At 42.1% G+C, this 19,252-nt stretch overlaps 1 protein-coding gene across 3 annotated transcripts in view; it reads right to left on the bottom strand.

Moving 5' to 3' along the window:
* PIP5K1B (phosphatidylinositol-4-phosphate 5-kinase type 1 beta) overlaps positions 1 to 19,252 on the bottom strand; it is a 354,670-nt gene that overhangs the window by 202,599 nt on the left and 132,819 nt on the right. For all 3 annotated transcript variants that reach the window (XM_055132200.1, XM_055132196.1, XM_055132192.1), the window contains one exon: positions 8,814 to 8,882. In XM_055132200.1, coding sequence (XP_054988175.1) covers positions 8,814 to 8,882 — 69 coding nt within the window. The remainder of the gene's footprint in view (positions 1 to 8,813; positions 8,883 to 19,252) is intronic.

The following is a 19,252-nucleotide window of genomic DNA, read 5'->3' as shown; positions in this document are numbered from 1 at the left end:
TTTCAAGTATCTAGAAGAGCTGGACTCCATCACTCTTCCTATTAAATGCATGGTCTGCTTTAGGCACAGTTTTCAGGCTGGCAGCATTTCCATCATTCTCAGTGGTAGGCTTTGTCCTGTGACTCCTAGGATGCAGAATCAGGGCACCAGAGCGACAGTACAGAAGGGAAGGTGTTTACAGAGAACAGAGGCAGGTTTAACCCCTGAACATTGCTGGGTATGGCCCCCAAACTGAAAATCAAAACAAAACAAAAAGGATGCAGCATCTCTGGCTTTTAAACACCCATATCACTGATCCTCAGATACACGTGAGAATACGTGCGTGTGAACACACACACCCACCCACACACATACACACACACACACACACACACACGCATCGAAGACCAAAGTATGTCCCAACATATGGGGGCATGGGAGCACCAGGATAGGGTATTTTGGGTGCATAATCCTTGGAGTACCATGGCATTACTCTTCCAAGAGGCCACTGTAGCTGCTTGGCAGGACCAGGCCTGCTCAGCACTAAGATGAAACCATCTGCGAGGTTCCAGGATGAGAGTCCTCCAACACCCAAAACAAAGGCCCTGTTTTACTGCACTGGGGGTTTTCACAGTGTGAAGGAAAAGGCATGTGACACAGGCCAGCCTCACGATGTTACCAATATAAAATGATATCTATTTTGGGGGTAGAGCTATAGTACAGTGGGTAGGGCATTTCCCTTGCATGTGACTGACCCCGTTTTGATCCCCAGCATCCCAGATGCTCCTCGGAGTCTGCCAGGAGCTTAGAAAGCACCTAATTGCCCCAAATATCTCATGTTTGATTGGCTTGAACCAGGACTCAAGCAAAAATGACAGGGGCAGGAGAGAAAACACAAAGGGCTAATAGTGCTTATGCTTTGAATGTTGGAGGCCTCAGGCTTGATTTTGCCCCTAGCCACTGGGAGGGATCTCTAAACACTGAACACACAGGAGTAACCCCCAGCACTGCTTGCTGTAACCCACAAACGAAAACAAAATAGGTCTCGAGTATGCGGGTAAAGTGCTTGCTTTGCACGTGGCTGACTCAGGTTCAATCCATGAAATTGCATATGGTTCCCCCACACAATGTCAGAAGGGGTTTCTGAGTGCAGAGCCAAGAGTAACCCCTGCGCACTGCTGGTATGGCCTCCAAATAAAAATTTATTAATTTTTATTTAAACACCATTAAACGATACTTATTTCATTGTGTTTATTCTTCAGGGGAGAGGTCACTCTGGCAGTGTTTGGGCCTCGATGGGTGTGAGGGCTGCACCTGCCGGGCTCTGGGGGCTCTGGGGGGTTGGGCTGAGGAGCACCCAAGGCCTCACACACGCAGGGTCTGTGCCCTCAGCCCAGTTATTGAATAGGTTACACACTCATATGGTTCAAATTCAAATCCCAGAGGAGGCAGACCCAGAAAAGCTTCCCCCAGTTCCAGATTCCCACTAGCTTCTCTTCTCCAGACCCAGTCAAAAGTCAGGATACCAGTTCCCTGTGTCTTCCCACAGACAATTTACCAAAGAGCTTGAATTAAATGAATGCTTCCTCTTCAATCACACTATCTCTGAGTCACGGTCTCGCTGATGCGCACTAAGTCACAGAGACATCTTCCGTGCACTGTGGTTCCCAGCTGGCATCATTCCCTGCCAGCTCCTCACTGACAAGGGAGCCAGCTCAGGCTCTGGACTCAGCGCGACCACAGCCTGAACAAGTAGAACAGAATGGAATGCACGGAACACTTGGGTCAAGGATCCAGTGCAGATGGTGGTCTTTCCTTTTAGAACATTCTAGATGCTCTTATCAAAGGTGCTGTCACATGAGCTCAGGGTGTTAGTGCCAAGGGTCAGTGACTGCCACATCCAGGGCAGTCAGGTGCCATCATAAAAAGCAGAATCAGGCCGGAGAGATCGTTCAGGGGTTAAAATACTTGCTGTGCATATGGTTAGCTCCAGTTCAATCTCTGGCAACCTTGAACACCAAGACCCCTCAGCACAGAGTCAGGAATACTCACTGAGCACTTCTGGTGGCCTATTACCCTCCCCCACAAAAGCAAAGAAGTATCTTTGTTCTTTGAGCAAAAAAGTTCAGACTAGAACAAAAGTAGTAGAGTGAGGTAGGAGCAAGGCAGGGGGATGGAGAAGGCAGAGCAAAAGTACAACTTATAGGGTATTTGTCTTGCATATGGCCAACCCTGGTTTGATGCCCAGCATCCTAATGGTTGCCTGAGCCCTGCCAGGATCTTTGAGCACAGAGCCAGGAGTAATCCCTGAACATCACCAGGTGTAGCCCCAGAACCAGAACAAACAATACTGGCAAAACAAATGGTGGCAGTAAATTTCCCATGCTAGTCCATGCTCAGGTTAGAAAACATCATTAATTCTAATGGGCAAGTCACACAACTAAAGAATGACATGGCTGGAGATTTTAATCACCTGTCTGGCAAAGAACTGGGGTATATGATTAAACCACATGTATAGCTATTTGTTTGGGAGGGTTAGGGAGTTGAGGAATGAGCAATTTCTTCACATAAAAAGTATGCTTCATCTCCAGCATCAATGTTTCACCCAAGATTCAACCTTTATTATTATTTATTTTTGGTGTGTGTGGTGGTGGGTGTGTTTGGGCCACAACCAGAGGTGCTCAGAGCTTACTCCTGGCTATGTGCTCAGGGTCACTCCTGGCAGTGCTCAGGGAACCATTAGGACGCAGGGCATCAAACCAGACTATGGTCCCCAGCCACCTAGCTAATGTTCAGAAACAATACTACATGTACATATATTGAATATAATTATGTTTATAATTACATAATGTAAATTATATAGTTTATCATAGTATATATTGTGATTTTAATAACTCTGACATCGTTCTTCCCAAATCATATATATAATAAGTAGGCTAATTTAATTAAAACTTATAGTGCTAGGGGTAGGGCAAAAGGAGGATCATATACAATGAGGATCAACTAGAGTCAGTTGCATGCAGGGTCAAGTGCCCTAATCCTTGGATTATCTCTCTGTTCTAAGAGTAAACCACTATTAAAGTATAATTTTGTCCCACTTTTGCTTTCTTCTATTTTTTACCTTGCTAAAACCAACAATTGTCAACCAACAATGACAAAATAACTCTCCCTTAAATTTCTCTAGTTCTATTAATGGTGGCAAATGACTGATAGTCTGGAAAACTTTACTATAACCTGAGCTACCACTTCCTCATTGCACTGATATCTAAACCAACTAGTTATAGTGGCCATATTGAACTGTGCTGTTCAATGGGGCATCCGTTAGTTATGCACATAATGCTTATTTGTAGTTAACTGAACTTGAAATAAAAAATTCATTCCTTATAAAATAACATAGTATGAGATTAATACCCCAGGATAGTAGAGACAAGGGCCAGGAATATTGCTTCATGGCTGGAAGCCTGCCTCATGAGCTGGGGGAGAAGGCAGCTGGGATAGAGAAGGGATCACTAAGTCAATGATGGTCGGAGGGATGGTTCAGGATGGGCGATGTGTGCTGAAAGTAGACAAAGGACCAAATATGATGGCCTCACAGTATCTGTATTGCAAACCATAATGCCCAAAAGTAGAGAGAGAGAGTAAGGAGGAAACTATCTGCCATAGAGGCAGGGGGAAGAAGAGGATGAGTGGGGGTGGGAGGGATACTAGGAACATTGGTGGTGGGAAATGTACACTGGAAGAATGGGTGTTCAATCATTATATGACTGAAACTCAAATGTGAAAGCTTTGTGACTGAATCTCATGGCAATTCAATTAAAAAAAATTCATTCCTCAGACATACTGGCCACATTTCCACGCTCAACAGTCATCCACATCTTGCAGTTTACAGAACATTCCATCATTGCCAAAAGTTCTAATGTACAGTAAGCATCAGCCTAAAGAGTTCCTTAATCCAGCACTCAAAGCAAGTGCTTGTGTAAACCCATCCCACTTCCAAAACTGCCCCAGCACTGACACTTGGCTTGGTCTTGGTCTTGGTCTTGGCCAAACTTCTTGTCCCTCAAAAAAAAAATCACACTCACCCCTTATTTGCCTGTGTTAAGCAAATTCTCTGTCACAGGGACATTGCAGCAATGTATGACTTAGCGACCAGGCATTTATTTTCCTGACAAAATCATGACAAAGTCGACAAGATAACTATGAAAGTTTCATTCCAGCAAAATCCCATAAGGATGAAGAAGGCCAAGCAAAGGACTCCCCTCTTCCCCAGACTGCAATGAGCTTAGGACAAGTTAGGACTTGCAGGGAAGATTAAGTGAAATGTCGCTTGTCTTGGTACTTGACACCAACTTGGGTCCTCATTTCATTTTTTTCACCTGGGCTTTGATAATTCTTTTTTCTTAAATTATATGGACATATGGACTTTCATATGTTTTATTTTATACATGTTTTCTATAATTCATAAGATAGTTTTGAATTTTGTTTTTGTCTTTGGGGGCACACTCCTGGCTCTGGTCTCAGGGATCACTCTGGAAGGGGCCCAGGTGACCATAGGGGTGCCTGAGAAGGACTCAGGGTCAAGTACCCTAACCGCTATACTGTTTCTCCAGTGGTATTTTCAAAATTTTTTGAATCAGTTGACAACATTTAGAATCTAGGCTATTTCATGCCAGAACCCACATCACTGGTTTCTTGACAAATCTGGGGATCTGGCAACTCACAGTGAGCACTGGAGCCTGCAGAGCTCCGTCAGCTGGAACTGCAGTTCCTAACTTGGCTTCACTGCAGGAGCCAGCAGTGCCCTATGCTGCAGTTAAGTCTCCCCAGGTACTTTCACTTCCTCCTCACCTGCAGGCCACCTGTGTTTAGAACTCCTGCAGAAGACACTCCATAAATAAATGGAGACCGGAAATTCTATATTCTATATAGAATTATGTAGAAATTCAAAATTATATACTCTTTAAACACAGCCCAGCAGCCCTTCGTGGATAACATGTCTGTGTGAAGCAGCTGAAATAAAAATTCTGACTTCCACCGTGAATGGAAACATTAACTTCACCCCACTGATTTGAGCAATTTGCAATTTGCCCTGCTGGGGTTGCCATCGACTCTTTCTGGATGAGGGAACTGGTTGTCTGGAAGAACAAAAAGCAGCGGGCCTAAATCATCCTGTGCAGAGTCCAGACTGAGAGTCTCATGCTGGTCAGGAAACGGGAATCAGTGCTCATGACTGCACATGGCTACAGCCTCTCGGTGCATTAGGAACAAGAAACAAACTATGAACCAGTTGTTTAACTCTGGTGCTTAGAGCTCTTTTCCTTTCCAATCCTTTTTTCACATATTGCTGTGTTTTAAAGATCTTTTTTCTTAGGATGAGGGCACAACTGGCGATGCTCAGGGGTTACTCCTGGCTCTGTATTCAGGAATTACTCCTGGCAGTGCACGGGGGACCATATGGGATACTGGGGATCAAACATGGATTGGCTGTGAGTGAGGCAAACGCCCTACCTACTGTACTATCACTCGGGCCCCTAAAGTTTCTTATATTGCACCACTATCACTGTACTAGAAGTTTTTTATAAACTCTACTGATATTTTTCTTCATGCTAAGCACAGTAAACCCAGCTCTCAGTGTGGGGCACATGGATTGGCCTCACAGGTAAAAGTCTAATGGAAAAGAAATTGAACTTTCAGATTTTATAAAAGAGATAATAATTAGTGAAATGCACTGTCGCCTTAATGACATTCATCTAGCCTGTTATTATTCCCAGCTTTTTTTCACTTTGCATATTTGCAAAACACAGCTGTTAGGCTAGTGTTAAGGTCATGGGTAAACAACGCTAAGCCAACTCATGCATCAAGCTGTTGGTCTAAAGGCAGCAGGAAACAAAACTGTCATTCTTTGCAAATATATTCACCAAACCAGGTACAAACACAGTTAGGGCAACATTTAATTCACACTTCATTTTGTCTGAAAAGCTACCACAAGAATCTTCCAGGTATCTTTAAATCCAGAATCAGGAAACTTGAGCATTTTCTTTATTGGTAACTGAAGTAATGAATTTCTCATAACAGGAAAGGTGGTTAATTTGACATAAACACTATCTTTATGAAGCTCTGAACATTTTTAAAAAGGAGGTGTTTCTTCTCTATAAGTGCATAAACCATATTTTCTATTGCAGGCTCAAATTAGGCCAAGGAACAACCTCACTTACACCGCGTTTCCAGACCGGGCCTTACCCTCATTCCAGAAAACAGGATGCTGTGTGCCTGTCTCCTGCCTTTTCCAACTCCCTTTCAGATGTCTCAAATCTCAGGGCTGGAGTGATAGCATAGTGGGTAGGACATTTGCCTTGCATGCGGCCGATCCAGATTCAATCTCTGGCATCACATATGGTCCCCGAAGCACTGCCAGAAGGAATTCCTGAGTGTATGAGCCTGGAGTAGCCCCTGAGCATCGCTGGGTGTGACCCAAAGAACAAAAAACAACACCCCCCCCAAAACAAACAACCCCTCCCCCCCACAAAAACGAGATGTCTCAAATCTCATCCTCCATGGTTTCCCTAGCCTGACATCAATTTCTTACATCTGTGGGACGATTCACTGGCAATAGTCACTCTGACTCTCCAACTAGCTCCAGAAGGAAGGCCTTCTTGTGTGATGGAGAAGTAAACTGAATAGTTCACCTTTCAGTACAGCAACCCTTTCTCTGGGTGAGTCCCTCTCAGGGCTAATACTGCAGAGGGCTCAAGCTCAGGGAGAGTGCTGCCACTTTGGAGTTTTTCTTACAGAGATGGCACCTACCTCTTTCTTTGCACACTGGCAAACCTCAAGATGTAATGATCAGAGTCTCACTATGCATTCGCCTCACTAAGTAGCCCGTGTGGGTCAGAATTCTGTCAAGAATCAAGTGCATGTGGACGTGTGCACACGTGACAAACTGTTCCCAACTGCCCTGAAGTTGGGATGAGCAGACAAGCTGAGCATCTCTTTGTTGGTTTTAGTCTGTCCTGAACTCACAAGGAGTCTTGGAAAAATAAGGCAGGATTTGGGCTCCCTACCAGTGTTCAAAAATAAATAATACTGTACTATAGACTTTGATCAGATGCACATAGTTTATAAGATGACTCCAAACTCCTGAATATTCACCCTTCACTTTCCCTGCACAGCAACTCCTTTTTGTGGGGTGGGGGCAGATTGGGGACAGGAGGGATGCCTGGGATCAAACCTAGGGCCTCACAAAGGCTGGGTGTGTGCTCCATTGCTGAGTCACATCTCTGGACTATCAGAGTCCCTTTTAATGGCTATGCTATTGCTTATATTTCTAGGTTTGGCTGAGTAAAAACATAAGGAAAGATCTGTCTGGCAAAAGGCCATATTCCTCCACATTAAACACAATAGGGCACATAGCCCATGAGTTCCATGCCCTGAACATGTGGTCAGATCAGCGGGCACACATATATAATAACAGAAGTTCTCACTGGTTATCTATTAAAGTGAAAAATGCAAAAGAAAAATTAAGACATAATAGACTTTGTCATACACGAATCTTCTGTTTTCAAGAGAGAAAGAGAGCAAGAACTATTGAAAGCTTAAACATTTAGAGTAGTGACACATGGGAACAAACAATTCCAAGTAATGTTTCTGAGCATTAGCCTGGTGTCTGGCAACCATAAATCTGCCAGAACCAAAGTGTTATAAGGTAATACAGATTTGAAAGTCTGGAAAAGAGATCTTTATAAAACGGTTTGGAGACATGGAATCTGAGAGACTTAGAAGGGGTAAAAAGGAACAAAGATAGGGCTCAAGAGGATAACCCAATGGGTTCAAGGATATGGTCTGTGAATAGCAGGCACAGGTGCAATCCTCAATACCATATGGTCCCCCAAGCACTCCCAGGAACATTCCCCAAGCACCAAGCTGGGAATAGCTGGGTATGGCCCCAAAACTAAACCAAAAATAAATACAAAGATAGCAAAGGTTTAACATGTCAGTGGTTGGCTGGAGAGTGAGTTCAATGGGCTGAGCGCATGTTTGGCATGGAGGAGGCCTAGACTTCATTCCCACACCATATGGTCCCCAAGCACCCTGGACCCTGAGCATCAAGTCAGGAAAAGCTCTTGAGCATCAAGTGTGGACCAAAGACGAAATGTTGGTACAAGGTAATGAGTCCATAAAAGGATCCATATACTGGGTCCTGAACATTGGTCACCCACAAGGGCCTTCTCAAGAATAAGAAGGGGTTTCAAATAACTACCTTCCCTCAATATCATGGTCTCACTGGTTGGCTGAGAAAATGGTACTCAATGATGTCCATGTACTAATCCATGGAGTCTATGAGTATATCATGTTACATGACAGTGAGGAGTCAAGATTGCAAGGAGAAATTAAGCCTGCAGTCAGTTCACTTCCAAATAAAACAATTATCTGGATTTTCCAGGAGAGCCAAATGTGCTCACAGGGGTCTTCTGAAGGGTCAGGATAACAGTCTGAGAAAGACTGCACTGCCTGGGCTGACTTGGAAGTTGGCAGGGAATCATGATATAAGAAATGTAGGCAACAAGTTAAAGTTGAAAAAAGATAGGGAAATAGGTAATTCTTGACACTCAAAAAGGAACACAGGATGTGTGGATACCTGGGTCTTGGCCCAGTAAGACTCATGTTAGGCCTGTGTATTGCTTCGTATTTGTATTGTTAAAGCCACTACATTATACCAATAGGAAATTAAGGCAGTGATTTACATACAGTGTTTTGGAAGAAGAAAAGGCAAATGACATATTAAAATTCCAATAAAAGTGATCCTCTGGGCTAAAGAAAGAAGTTGAAACTCTCACCTTCTTATAGGTTTTTTCTTCATTTTGTTTTCCAGGTGCTACATCTCCACTTTCAGCAGCAGCCGACATCTACAAGGGAAAAAAAAAGCACCCATTTGAACTTCTCAGAGTAATCTGAAATACAATATGTAGGCAATATTGTTGACTAGAGGATCTATTTTGGTCATCTATGTTGTTATTACTGCTAAGTTTCCAAGAAAGGAAAGGAGTTCTCAGAAAAAAAAGAAAGAAAAGAAATCTGTTCCCCAGTCTTTTAAAAATATATCTATCTTTACTTCTAAAGCATTTGTCTTTTTAAAACAAGATTTTCCTTTTATTTTTAATTTTTAAAAAGGTGCTATTATTGAATCACTATGAGATAAACCCTTACAAGTAAGCTGTTCATGATTGGTTTTCAGTCATACAGTATTCCAGCAACCATCCCTCCACCAGTGTACATTTCCCAGCACCAGTGTCCCCAGGCTCCCTCCCATCACCTCCCCACCACCCACCTGCCTCTATGGCAGGCATTCTTCTTCTTCTTCTTTCCTCCTCCTCCTTCTTCTTCTTCCCTCCCTCCCCCTCCTCCTTCCTCCTACTCATTTCTCTCTCTTTCTCTACCTCCCTTCTTCCCTCTCTCCCTCTCTCTCCCTGTCTCTCTCTCTCTGTCTTTCTCCTTTTAGGCGTTGTGCTTTGTAATACTGATACTGAAAGGTTATCAAGAAAATCCCTTTTCCTACATTTAACACTCAGTTCTTGTCCATCATGATCATTTCCAGCTATTATTGTCATCCTGGTCCCTTCTCTATCTTACCTATCCTCTGTCCCACACACACTTATGGTTGATTCCAACCAATGACCAGTCCTTCTACACCCTGTTTTCCCTGGCTGTGGATATGTCTTATATATATATATGTACATGTGTACATATATGTACATGTATAAATATATATTAGATATATACACCGCAAATGAATGCGGTCATTCTATATCTGTCCCTCTCTTTCTGATTCATTTCACTTAGCATGATACTCTCCGAATCCATCCATTTATAGGACTTCATTTGTCCTAACAGCTACATAGTATTCCATTGTGTCAATGTGTCATAGTTTCTCTATCCATTCATTTGTTCTTGGGCACTCAGGTTGTTTCCAGATTCTGGCTATTGTGACTAGTCTTGCGATGAACATAGGAGTGCAGATGGTGCTTTACTGTGATTTTAGGCTCCCAAGGTATATTCCCAGAAGTGGTATTCTAAAGCATTTTAATAATATATTTAACTCCTAATGCTCAAAGATTCTATGGCAGTCTGAGCTCATATCAAATACAGACATTTATTTCTACAAAGACTTAAAATACTACAACCAAACTTTTCTTCTGCTTAAGGACCTTTTCTATAACAATATTTAGGAAGTACCAAAAATTATGAATCAGAGTATGTTGGTATGTTTGCTTCCACTTTTTGACCTGTTCATGCTAGAATATTGTTAAATCCAAACCATCATTTCATTAAACATATTATCATTAGATTAGAAAAATCTCACTGTAAGAATAACATTTTGGGAGAAATGCCCTGCCACAGAGGCAGGGTGGGGTGGGGGGGCAAGGTGGGGATGTGGGAGGGATACTGGGACCATTGGTGGTTGAGAATGGGCACTGGTGGAGGGATGGGTACTTGATCATTATATGAGTGAAATGCAAACATGAAAGTTTGTAAGTATGTAACTGTATCTCACGGTGATTCACTATTTAAAAAAAGAATAACAATTTTTCTTACTTTTTTTTGTGAAGAAATCAGTTTTGGGTTTTTTTTCTTTGTTTATTTGGTTTGGCTTAGTTTTAGGGCCATACTCTGTGGGGCTCAGGGCTGACTCCTGGCTCTGCTCTCAGGGATCACTCCCATCAATGCTCAAGGAACAATATGGGGTACTGGGGTTTGAACCCAGGTTGGTCACATGCAAGTAAAGAGAGTTTTTTATTATTATTGTTCTGGCCCTGAAACAACGTAGTTTTTATTGAACAAAACTTGCTTAGAAGGTACATCTACACAATGGAACACTACACAGATATCAATCAGGAAAAATAAAGTCATAAAATTTGCTTATATATAGATGGAATGGAGAGTATCATGCTCAATGAAATGAGTCAGGGGGGAGGGGCAAATATAGAATGATGGCACTAATTTGCAGGATAAAAACAAAACAAATAAACAAACACATAGTGTGTGAATAATACCCAAAGACAGTAGAAACAATGGCCAGGAGGACTGGTCTTTGGTAGGACCTTGTCACCGAGGGGGAGAGGGAGAGCAGTTAGAACAGAGACAGAGTCATTATAACAATGATACTTGGAAATGATCCCTCTGGAAAAAAACCTGAGTGCTGCAAGGAGGTAAAGTGATATGCATGACACGCTTTCAATAACAGCATTGCAAACCACAGTGCCTCAAAGGAAAATGAAAAAGACAGAGACAGAGATGGAGAGGGAGAGGGAGAGGGAGACAGAGAGAGGGGGGGCAGAAGGGAAACTGGGACATTTATGACTTAAACTCAATCATGAACAACTTGGTAGCTGTATATCTTACCGAAATTCAATTAAAAAAGAAAAGAAAGAAAAAAACTTGTTTAGAAAGATGTGAGAGAAGAGAAAGAAAGGAAATGTGCATGTGAAAGAGAATACAGGCTTCTCCAGAGTGGAAACAAGCAAAGAGAGAGAGAGAGAGAGAGAGAGAGAGAGAGACATAAGTGAGATATGTGTCCAGGAGAGAACACAGGCTTTGAGAGCAAGTCAAGAATAACAATTTTTCTAGTGGAAGAAACACAACTGTTTTAACAAATGTGTGCTAGTAGCGGAGTTAATAATGCCAATATTGAAGGACAGAGGTAGGCAAAAGACTTTACTTGTGCAAATGTACAAAAAAAAATAACTTTCAGGTTCTTTGAAAATTTTAATGTTTTATTGAGGTAGACACCTGAAATTACTAGGTCATAAAAGGATAATAAAAATTGACAGCTGTTTTAAAAATATTATTGCTTTTATTGTAATTGTAATAAGTCTTTATGCACAAAGTTACTCACCCTTGTCACCAAAGTGCCCAAGACCCCTGCACTGTCCCATGTCATATCTAGAAAATTGGCAGCATTTTACTTAATACTGTTTAATGTTTTCCCAAGAACATACCTATTTCACATTATTATCAATAGTGACTGGGAGCTTTTTTGTTACATACTGATCACTATTACAATTTAAATCATGTTTTCTATTTTGAAAGGTGAAAAGTAGCATCTCCTGGTTTTGATTCACATCTGTAAAAATTATGAGTAAATTTTAATGTTTTGCTTATTTTTAGCTTTTAGTATTACTTCACTTGAGTTTTCTACTGTTTTTTTTTTTTTTTTTTAAATTTATTTATTTTTAATTAGAGAATCACCGTGAGGGTACAGTTACAGATTTATACACTTTTGTGCTTATATTTCCCTCATACAAAGTTCGGGAACCCATCCCTTCACCAGTGCCCATTTTCCACCACCCGTAAACCCAGTGTCCCTCCCACCCTCCCCAATCCCATCTCCCCCCCACCCCACCCTGCCACTGTGGCAAGGCATTCCCTTCTGTTTTCTCTCTCTAATTAGCTGTTGTGGTTTGCAATAAAGGTGTTGAGTGGCCGCTGTGCTCAGTCTCTAGCCCTCATTCAGCCCGCAACTCTCTTCCCCCACATGGCCTTCGACTACAATGTAGTTGGTGATCGCTTCTCTGAGTTGACCTTTCCCCGGAACGTGAGGCCAGCCTCGAAGCCATGGAGTCAACCTCCTGGTACTTATTTCTACAGTTCTTGGGTGTTAGTCTCCCACTCTGTTATTCTATATACCATAGATGAGTGCAATCTTTCTATGTCTGTCTCTCTCTATCTGACTCATTTCACTCAGCATGAAACTTTTCATGCCCATCCACTTAACTACAAAATTCTTGACCTCCTTTTTTCTAACAGCTGCATAGTATTCCATTGTATAGATGTACCAAAGTTTCCTCAACCAGTCATCCGTTCTGGGGCATTCGGGTTTTTTCCAGATTCTGGCTATTGTAAACAGTGCTGCGATGAACATACATGTGCAGATGTTGTTTCGATTGTACTTTTTTGCCTCTCTGGGATATATTCCCAGCAGTGGTATTGCTGGGTCAAATGGGAATTCAATATCTAATTTTTTGAGAGTCGTCCAAATTGTTTTCCAGAAGGGCTGAACCAGTCGGCATTCCCACCAGCAGTGAAGAAGGGTCCCTTTCTCCCCACATCCTCTCCAACAGCGGTTGCTTTTGTTCTTTTGGATGTGTGCTAGTCTCTGTGGTGTGAGGTGGTATCTCATGGTTGTTTTGATCTGCATCTCTCTGATGATTAGTGATGTAGAACACTTTTTCATGTGCCTTTTGGCCATTCGTATTTCTTCCTTGGTAAAGTTTCTGTTCATTTCTTTGCCCCATTTTTTGATGGGGTTGGATGTTTTCTTCTTGTAGAGCTCAACCAGTGCTTTATATACCATTGATATCAACCCCTTATCTGATGGGTATTGTGTAAATATCCTTTCCCATTCTGTGGATAGTCTTTGTATTCTGGTCACTGTATCTCTTGCGGTGCAGAAGCTTTTTAGTTTAATGTAGTCCCATTTGTTGATCTCTGTTTTTACTAGATTGCTTAGTTCCGTGTCACCTTTGAAGATACCCTTATCTTCAATATCGTGGAGGGTTTCGCCGACCTTGTCTTCAATGTACCTTATGGTTTGTGGTCTAATGTTGAGGTCTTTAATCCATTTTGATCTGACTTTTGTGCATGGTGTCAGGTCAAGGTCTAAACCCATTTTTTTGCATGTGGTTGTCCAGTTGTGCCAGCACCATTTGTTAAAGAGGCTTTCCTTGCTCCACTTCACTTCTCTTGCTCCCTTATCAAAGATTAGATGGTCATACATTTGGGGTTGTGTGTAGGGATATTCCACCCTGTTCCATTGGTCTGTGGCTCTGCCTTTGTTCCAGTACCATGCTGTTTTAATTGTTACTGCTTTGTAGTAAAGTTTGAGGTTGGGGATGGTGATGCCTCCCATCATCTTTTTCCCAAGAATTGTTTTAGCTATCCTTGGACGTTTGTTATTCCATATGAATTTTAGGATTGCTTGATCCATTTCTTTGAAGAATGTCATGGGTATATTTATAGGGATCGCATTGAATCTGTATAATGCTTTAGGGAGTATTGCCATTTTGACAACATTGATTCTCCCTATCCACGAGCAGGGTATATGTTTCCATTTCCTCATGTCCTCTTTGAGTTCATGGAGTAGCGTTATGTAGTTTTCTTTGTAAAGGTCTTTTACTTCCTTGGTTAAGCTGATTCCGAGGTACCTGATTTTCTGGGGCACGATTGTGAATGGGATTGCTTTTTTCATGTCCCTTTCCTCTGCCTCATTGTTTGCATATATGAAGGCCATGGATTTTTGGGTATTGATTTTGTAGCCTGCGACTTTACTGTATAAGTCTATTGTTTCTAAGAGTTTCTTAGTAGAGGTTTTAGGCTTCTCTAGATATAGTATCATGTCGTCTGCAAATAGTGAGAGTTTGATTTCTTCCCTTCCTATCTGGATGCCCTTAATCTCTTTTTCTTGTCTAATAGCTATCGCAAGTACTTCCAGTACTATATTGAAGAGGAGTGGTGAGAGTGGGCATCCTTGTCTTGTGCCTGATCTCAGAGTAAAGGCCCTTAGTTTTTCCCCGTTGAGGATAATGCTTGCCGTAGGCTTGTGATAGATGGCTTCGACTATCTTGAGGAAAGTTCCTCCAAACCCCATTTTGGCGAGGGTTTTCATCATGAAAGGATGTTGGATCTTGTCAAATGCTTTCTCTGCATCTATTGATATGATCATATGGTTTTTATCTTTCCTTTTGTTGATATGCTGGATTATGTTGATTGATTTCCGAATGTTAAACCATCCTTGCATCCCTGGGATGAATCCCACTTGGTCGTGGTGTATGATCTTTTTGATGAGTTGTTGGATCCTATTTGCTAGTATTTTGTTGAGGATCTTCGCATCGGTGTTCATCAGGGAAATTGGTCTGTAATTTTCTTTCTTAGTGGTGTCTTTGTTTGCTTTTGGTATTAGGGAGATATGTGCTTCATAGAAACTGTTTGGGAGAGTTCCTGTTTTTTCAATTTCCTGGAAAAGTTTGAGGAAAACAGGCAATAGGTCTTCTTTAAATGTTTGGAAGAATTCGCCAGTGAAACCATCTGGGCCTGGGCTTTTGTTTTTGGGGAGGTTTTTGATTACCGTTTCAATTTCCTTAACATTGATGGGTCTATTCAGGTATTCCAGGTCTTCTTTCTTCAGTCTTGGGAGATTGTAGGAATCAAGGAATCCATCCATTTCTTTTAGGTTCTCCTTTTTTGTGGCGTAAAGACTTTCAAAGTAGTCTCTAATGATCTTTTGAATCTCACTGGTTTCTGTTATGATGTCCCCCTTTTCATTTCTGATTCGATTTATTAGAGTTTTCTCTCTTTCTTTCTTTGTGAGACTTGCTAGCGGTTTATCAATCTTATTTATTTTCTCAAAGAACCAACTCTTTGTTTCATTGATCTTTCGGATTGTTTTTTTGGTTTCGATGTCATTAATTTCTGCTCTAATTTTTATTATTTCTTTCCTTCGGTCTGGTTTGGGGTCCTTTTTCTGGTCCTTTTCTAGGGTCTTGAGTCGTAAAGTCAAGCTATCTATGTGGGTCCTTTCTTCCTTCCTGAGGAATGCTTGGAGAGCTATAAATTTTCCCCTTAACACGGCTTTCGCTGCGTCCCATAGGTTTTGGTAGCTCGTGTCTTCATTCTCATTTGTTTCTAAGTATCTTTTGATTTCTTCCTTGATTTCCTTCTTGACCCACTCATTGTTCAACATGGAATTGTTTAATTTCCAGGTGTTTGATTTGATTTTCCGTATTTGTGGGTGGTTAGCTTCTATCTTCAGCGCATCGTGGTCTGAAAAGATGGTTGATACAATTTCTATTTTTCCGATTCGATTGAGGTATGTTCTGGGGCCCAGTACATGGTCTATTTTTGAAAATGTTCCATGTGCACTGGAAAAGAATGTGTATTCTTTCTTTTTGGGGTGTAAGGCCCTGTATAGGTCTATTAGGCCTCTCTCTTCAATTTCTTCATTCAGGGTCAGTGTTTCCTTGTTGAGTTTTGTTCTTGTGGATCTATCTAGAGGTGATAAGGCCGTATTGAAGTCTCCGACTACAATTGTGCTGTTAGTGATGTCCTCTTTGAAGTCTGTTAGGAGTCGTTTTAAATATTTAGCCGGTCGTTCGTTAGGAGCATATACGTTTAAGAGTGTGATTTCTTCCTGTTGTACATATCCCTTGATAAACAGAAAATGACCTTCGCTGTCCCTTTTGATCTTTTTCATCCTGAAATCTATGTTGTCGGATACCAGGATGGCCACTCCAGCTTTTTTAAGGGGGTTGTTTGCTTGGAGGATTGTTTTCCATCCTTTGACTTTGAGTCTATGTTTACTCTGTTTGTTCAGGTGTGTTTCTTGCAGGCAACAGAATGTTGGGTTTAATTTCCGGATCCATTTAGCTACTCTGTGTCTCTTGATAGGTGCATTTAGGCCATTGACATTGAGAGAGATTATTGTGATGTGGTTTTGTGTCATCTTTCTGTGGGATTTGTTGTTCTTATGGGGCTCCTCCTTGCCTTACAGTAGCCCCTTTAGACCTTCTTTCAAGATTGGTTTTGAGTCTATGAAGGACCTGAGCTGTTGTTTATCCGAGAAGTAGTGTATGTTTCCTTCGAGTTTGAGTGAGAGTTTAGCCGGATAAAGTATTCTTGGTGAGGCATTCATTTCGTTGAGTTTTTTCACTATGTCCCACCATTGTCTTCGGGCTCGGAGGGTTTCTTCTGACAGATCGGCCGTAAATCTGAGGGGTGCTCCTTTGTATGTGATTTCCCTCTTTGACCTTGCTACTTGTAGAATTGTGTCTCTATCTACAGCATCCGCCATTCTGACTATGATATGCCTTGGAGTCTTTTTATTTGGGTCTCTTTTTGCTGGCACTCTTCGGACTTCTTGTATCTGGACGCCTGCCTTCTCCAGCTCTGGGAATTTCTTAGCGATGATGTCTTTGACTATGTTTTTTTCATTGGGGTTACTTCCCTGTGGTTCTGGTACTCCAATGATTCTTATGTTGTTCCTCTTGAAGTCATCCCCCAGGGCTCTGATTCGCTCTATAGCCATTTTGAGGTCTTTGGCCATGATTTGTTGCTGTCTGTAAGCTTTCTGCAGCTCATCCTCAAGCTCGCTGATTCTGTCTTCGGCTGTAGTCATTCTGCTGTTGAGGGCATCTAGTGAGATTTTTATTTCATCTACCGATTGCTTTATTTGTGAGACTTCGGTTCGAAGGTTTGAAATTTCTGCTCTCATTTCTGCTCTCATTTCTTCCTGTATTTTCTTGGTAGACCGTTCCAGCGCTTGATTCATCTCCTCCCTTAATTTATTGGATGTCTGTTCCATATTTGCTTGGAGTAGGTCGACTCTCCTCCATATTTCCTCTCTGAATTGTTTATCTGAGAGGTCGTAGATGTTGGGAGACTCTTTTGAGGTTTCTAGTATCTTTTGTTCTCCCTCTCTTGGTGGAGGGGATTTTCGCTGTTTCTTCATATTGTCACGGAAGTGCAGAGTTGGCACCTTGTAGTTCTTTATTCCTCTTCCTTTTTGTGGGAAGAAGGGGCTCCGGTTGTGCTAAACTTCCCTTATTCACTGATAGCTTTTATAGTGTCAGCCTAAGCAAATGGCTATTTTGCGTAAATGTTTGAGCTCGCAAAAGTGAGTTTTCAAAGGAATACACAGTACGGATTGGGCTGAGGTAGCAAAGAATAACTGCGGCCGCGTCAGCGTTGGCCGCTCCGGAAAGAAGCCACGCCCACTTTTTAGGCCACGCCCCCTAAGATGAGGACACGCCCCTAAGCAGCAGAGTGGGGATTGGTCAGGATCCGACGGCGGCGGCGGACAGGTGCCAGGCAGGGGCTTCAGGAGAAGCCCCGAGCCGCGGCGGGCAGGGGGCGGGGAGGGGACTTCTCCGCGCTGAGGCAGGCTCTCCAAGGGATTGCCTGTTTACCTGCAGGATGGAGATTGGTCAGGATCCGACGGCGGCGGCGGACAGGTGCCAGGCAGGGGCTTCAGGAGAAGCCCCGAGCCGCGGCGGGCAGGGGGCGGGGAGGGGACTTCTCCCGAGTTTTCTACTGTTATGCCCATTGTGACATAACTAGTGACTTTCCCCAATTTTATCTATTGGGGTAATATGAAACTGTACTTTAGAAATTATACAGAATTATAAGAACAATGGTCAATCAATACAATTTGAATTATATTGTAATATATAATATAATATAAATATAGCACAGCGGGTAGGGCATTTGCCTTGCATGCGGCCGACCCGGGTTCGATCCCCGGCATCCCATATGGTCCCCCAAGCACTGCCAGGAGTAATTCCTGAGTGCAAAGCCAGGAGTAACCCCTGAACATTGCTGGGTGTGACCCAAAAAGCAAAAAAAAAAAAATTAAAAAAAAATTGAATTATAAAAATCAAAACTACAGTGAACCATCACCTCACTATGGTATCTCACAGTGAAGTGAGATATACAGATTTTAGATAATTGTCATTTTAACTGTAGCACTGTAGCACTCTCATCCCATTGTTCATCGATTTGCTCGAGCTGGCACCAGTAATGTCTCTATTGTGAGACTTGTTGTTACTGTTTTTGGCATATCGAATACGCCACAGGTAGCTTGCCAGAGTCTGCCATGAGGGCGGGATACTTTCGGTAGCTTGCTGGGCTCTCCATGAGGGACGGAGGAATCAAACCCGGGTTGGGCATGTGCAAGGCAAATGCCATACATGCTGTGCTACCGCTCCAGTCCACTAGTAAAAAGGGCTATTATCTAAAAGTCAGTGCTGGTGGAGATGAGGAGAAAAAGAAGCCCATACTTGCTTCTGGGAAAGTAAATTAGTGCTGAGGCTCAAACATGAGTCTCCTGTACACAAAGCACGCATTCTAGCCTCAATTCTATTTCTGGATTCTTAAATAATGAAAATAATACTAAGAGACAAATGCACCCCAATGTTTATTAAGCATTATTCACAACAGTCAAGACAGGGAGAAAACCTAAGTCCCTATCCATGACATGAATGAATAATGAAGATGCATTATATATAAAATGAAATACTAAGCTATATATATATTATTTGCAATAACTGGAGGGGCCCAGAGGGCATTATGCCATATCAAATAATTCATAAGGACAAAGATAAGGATATTAAGGTTTCATTTATATCTGGGATAAAAAGAAAAAAAGCAAATAAGCAAAATGACCTAAATAAAATCCTCTCAGACACAGAGAATAGATTGATGGTTACTAGAGGGGAGGGGGATAGTG

Source organism: Sorex araneus, chromosome 1, assembly GCF_027595985.1.
Source record: "Sorex araneus isolate mSorAra2 chromosome 1, mSorAra2.pri, whole genome shotgun sequence".
In the NCBI taxonomy this organism is placed as follows: Eukaryota; Metazoa; Chordata; class Mammalia; order Eulipotyphla; family Soricidae; genus Sorex; species Sorex araneus.
Note: the sequence above shows the minus strand (reverse complement) of the source record. Positions and strands in the feature narration are given on the sequence as shown.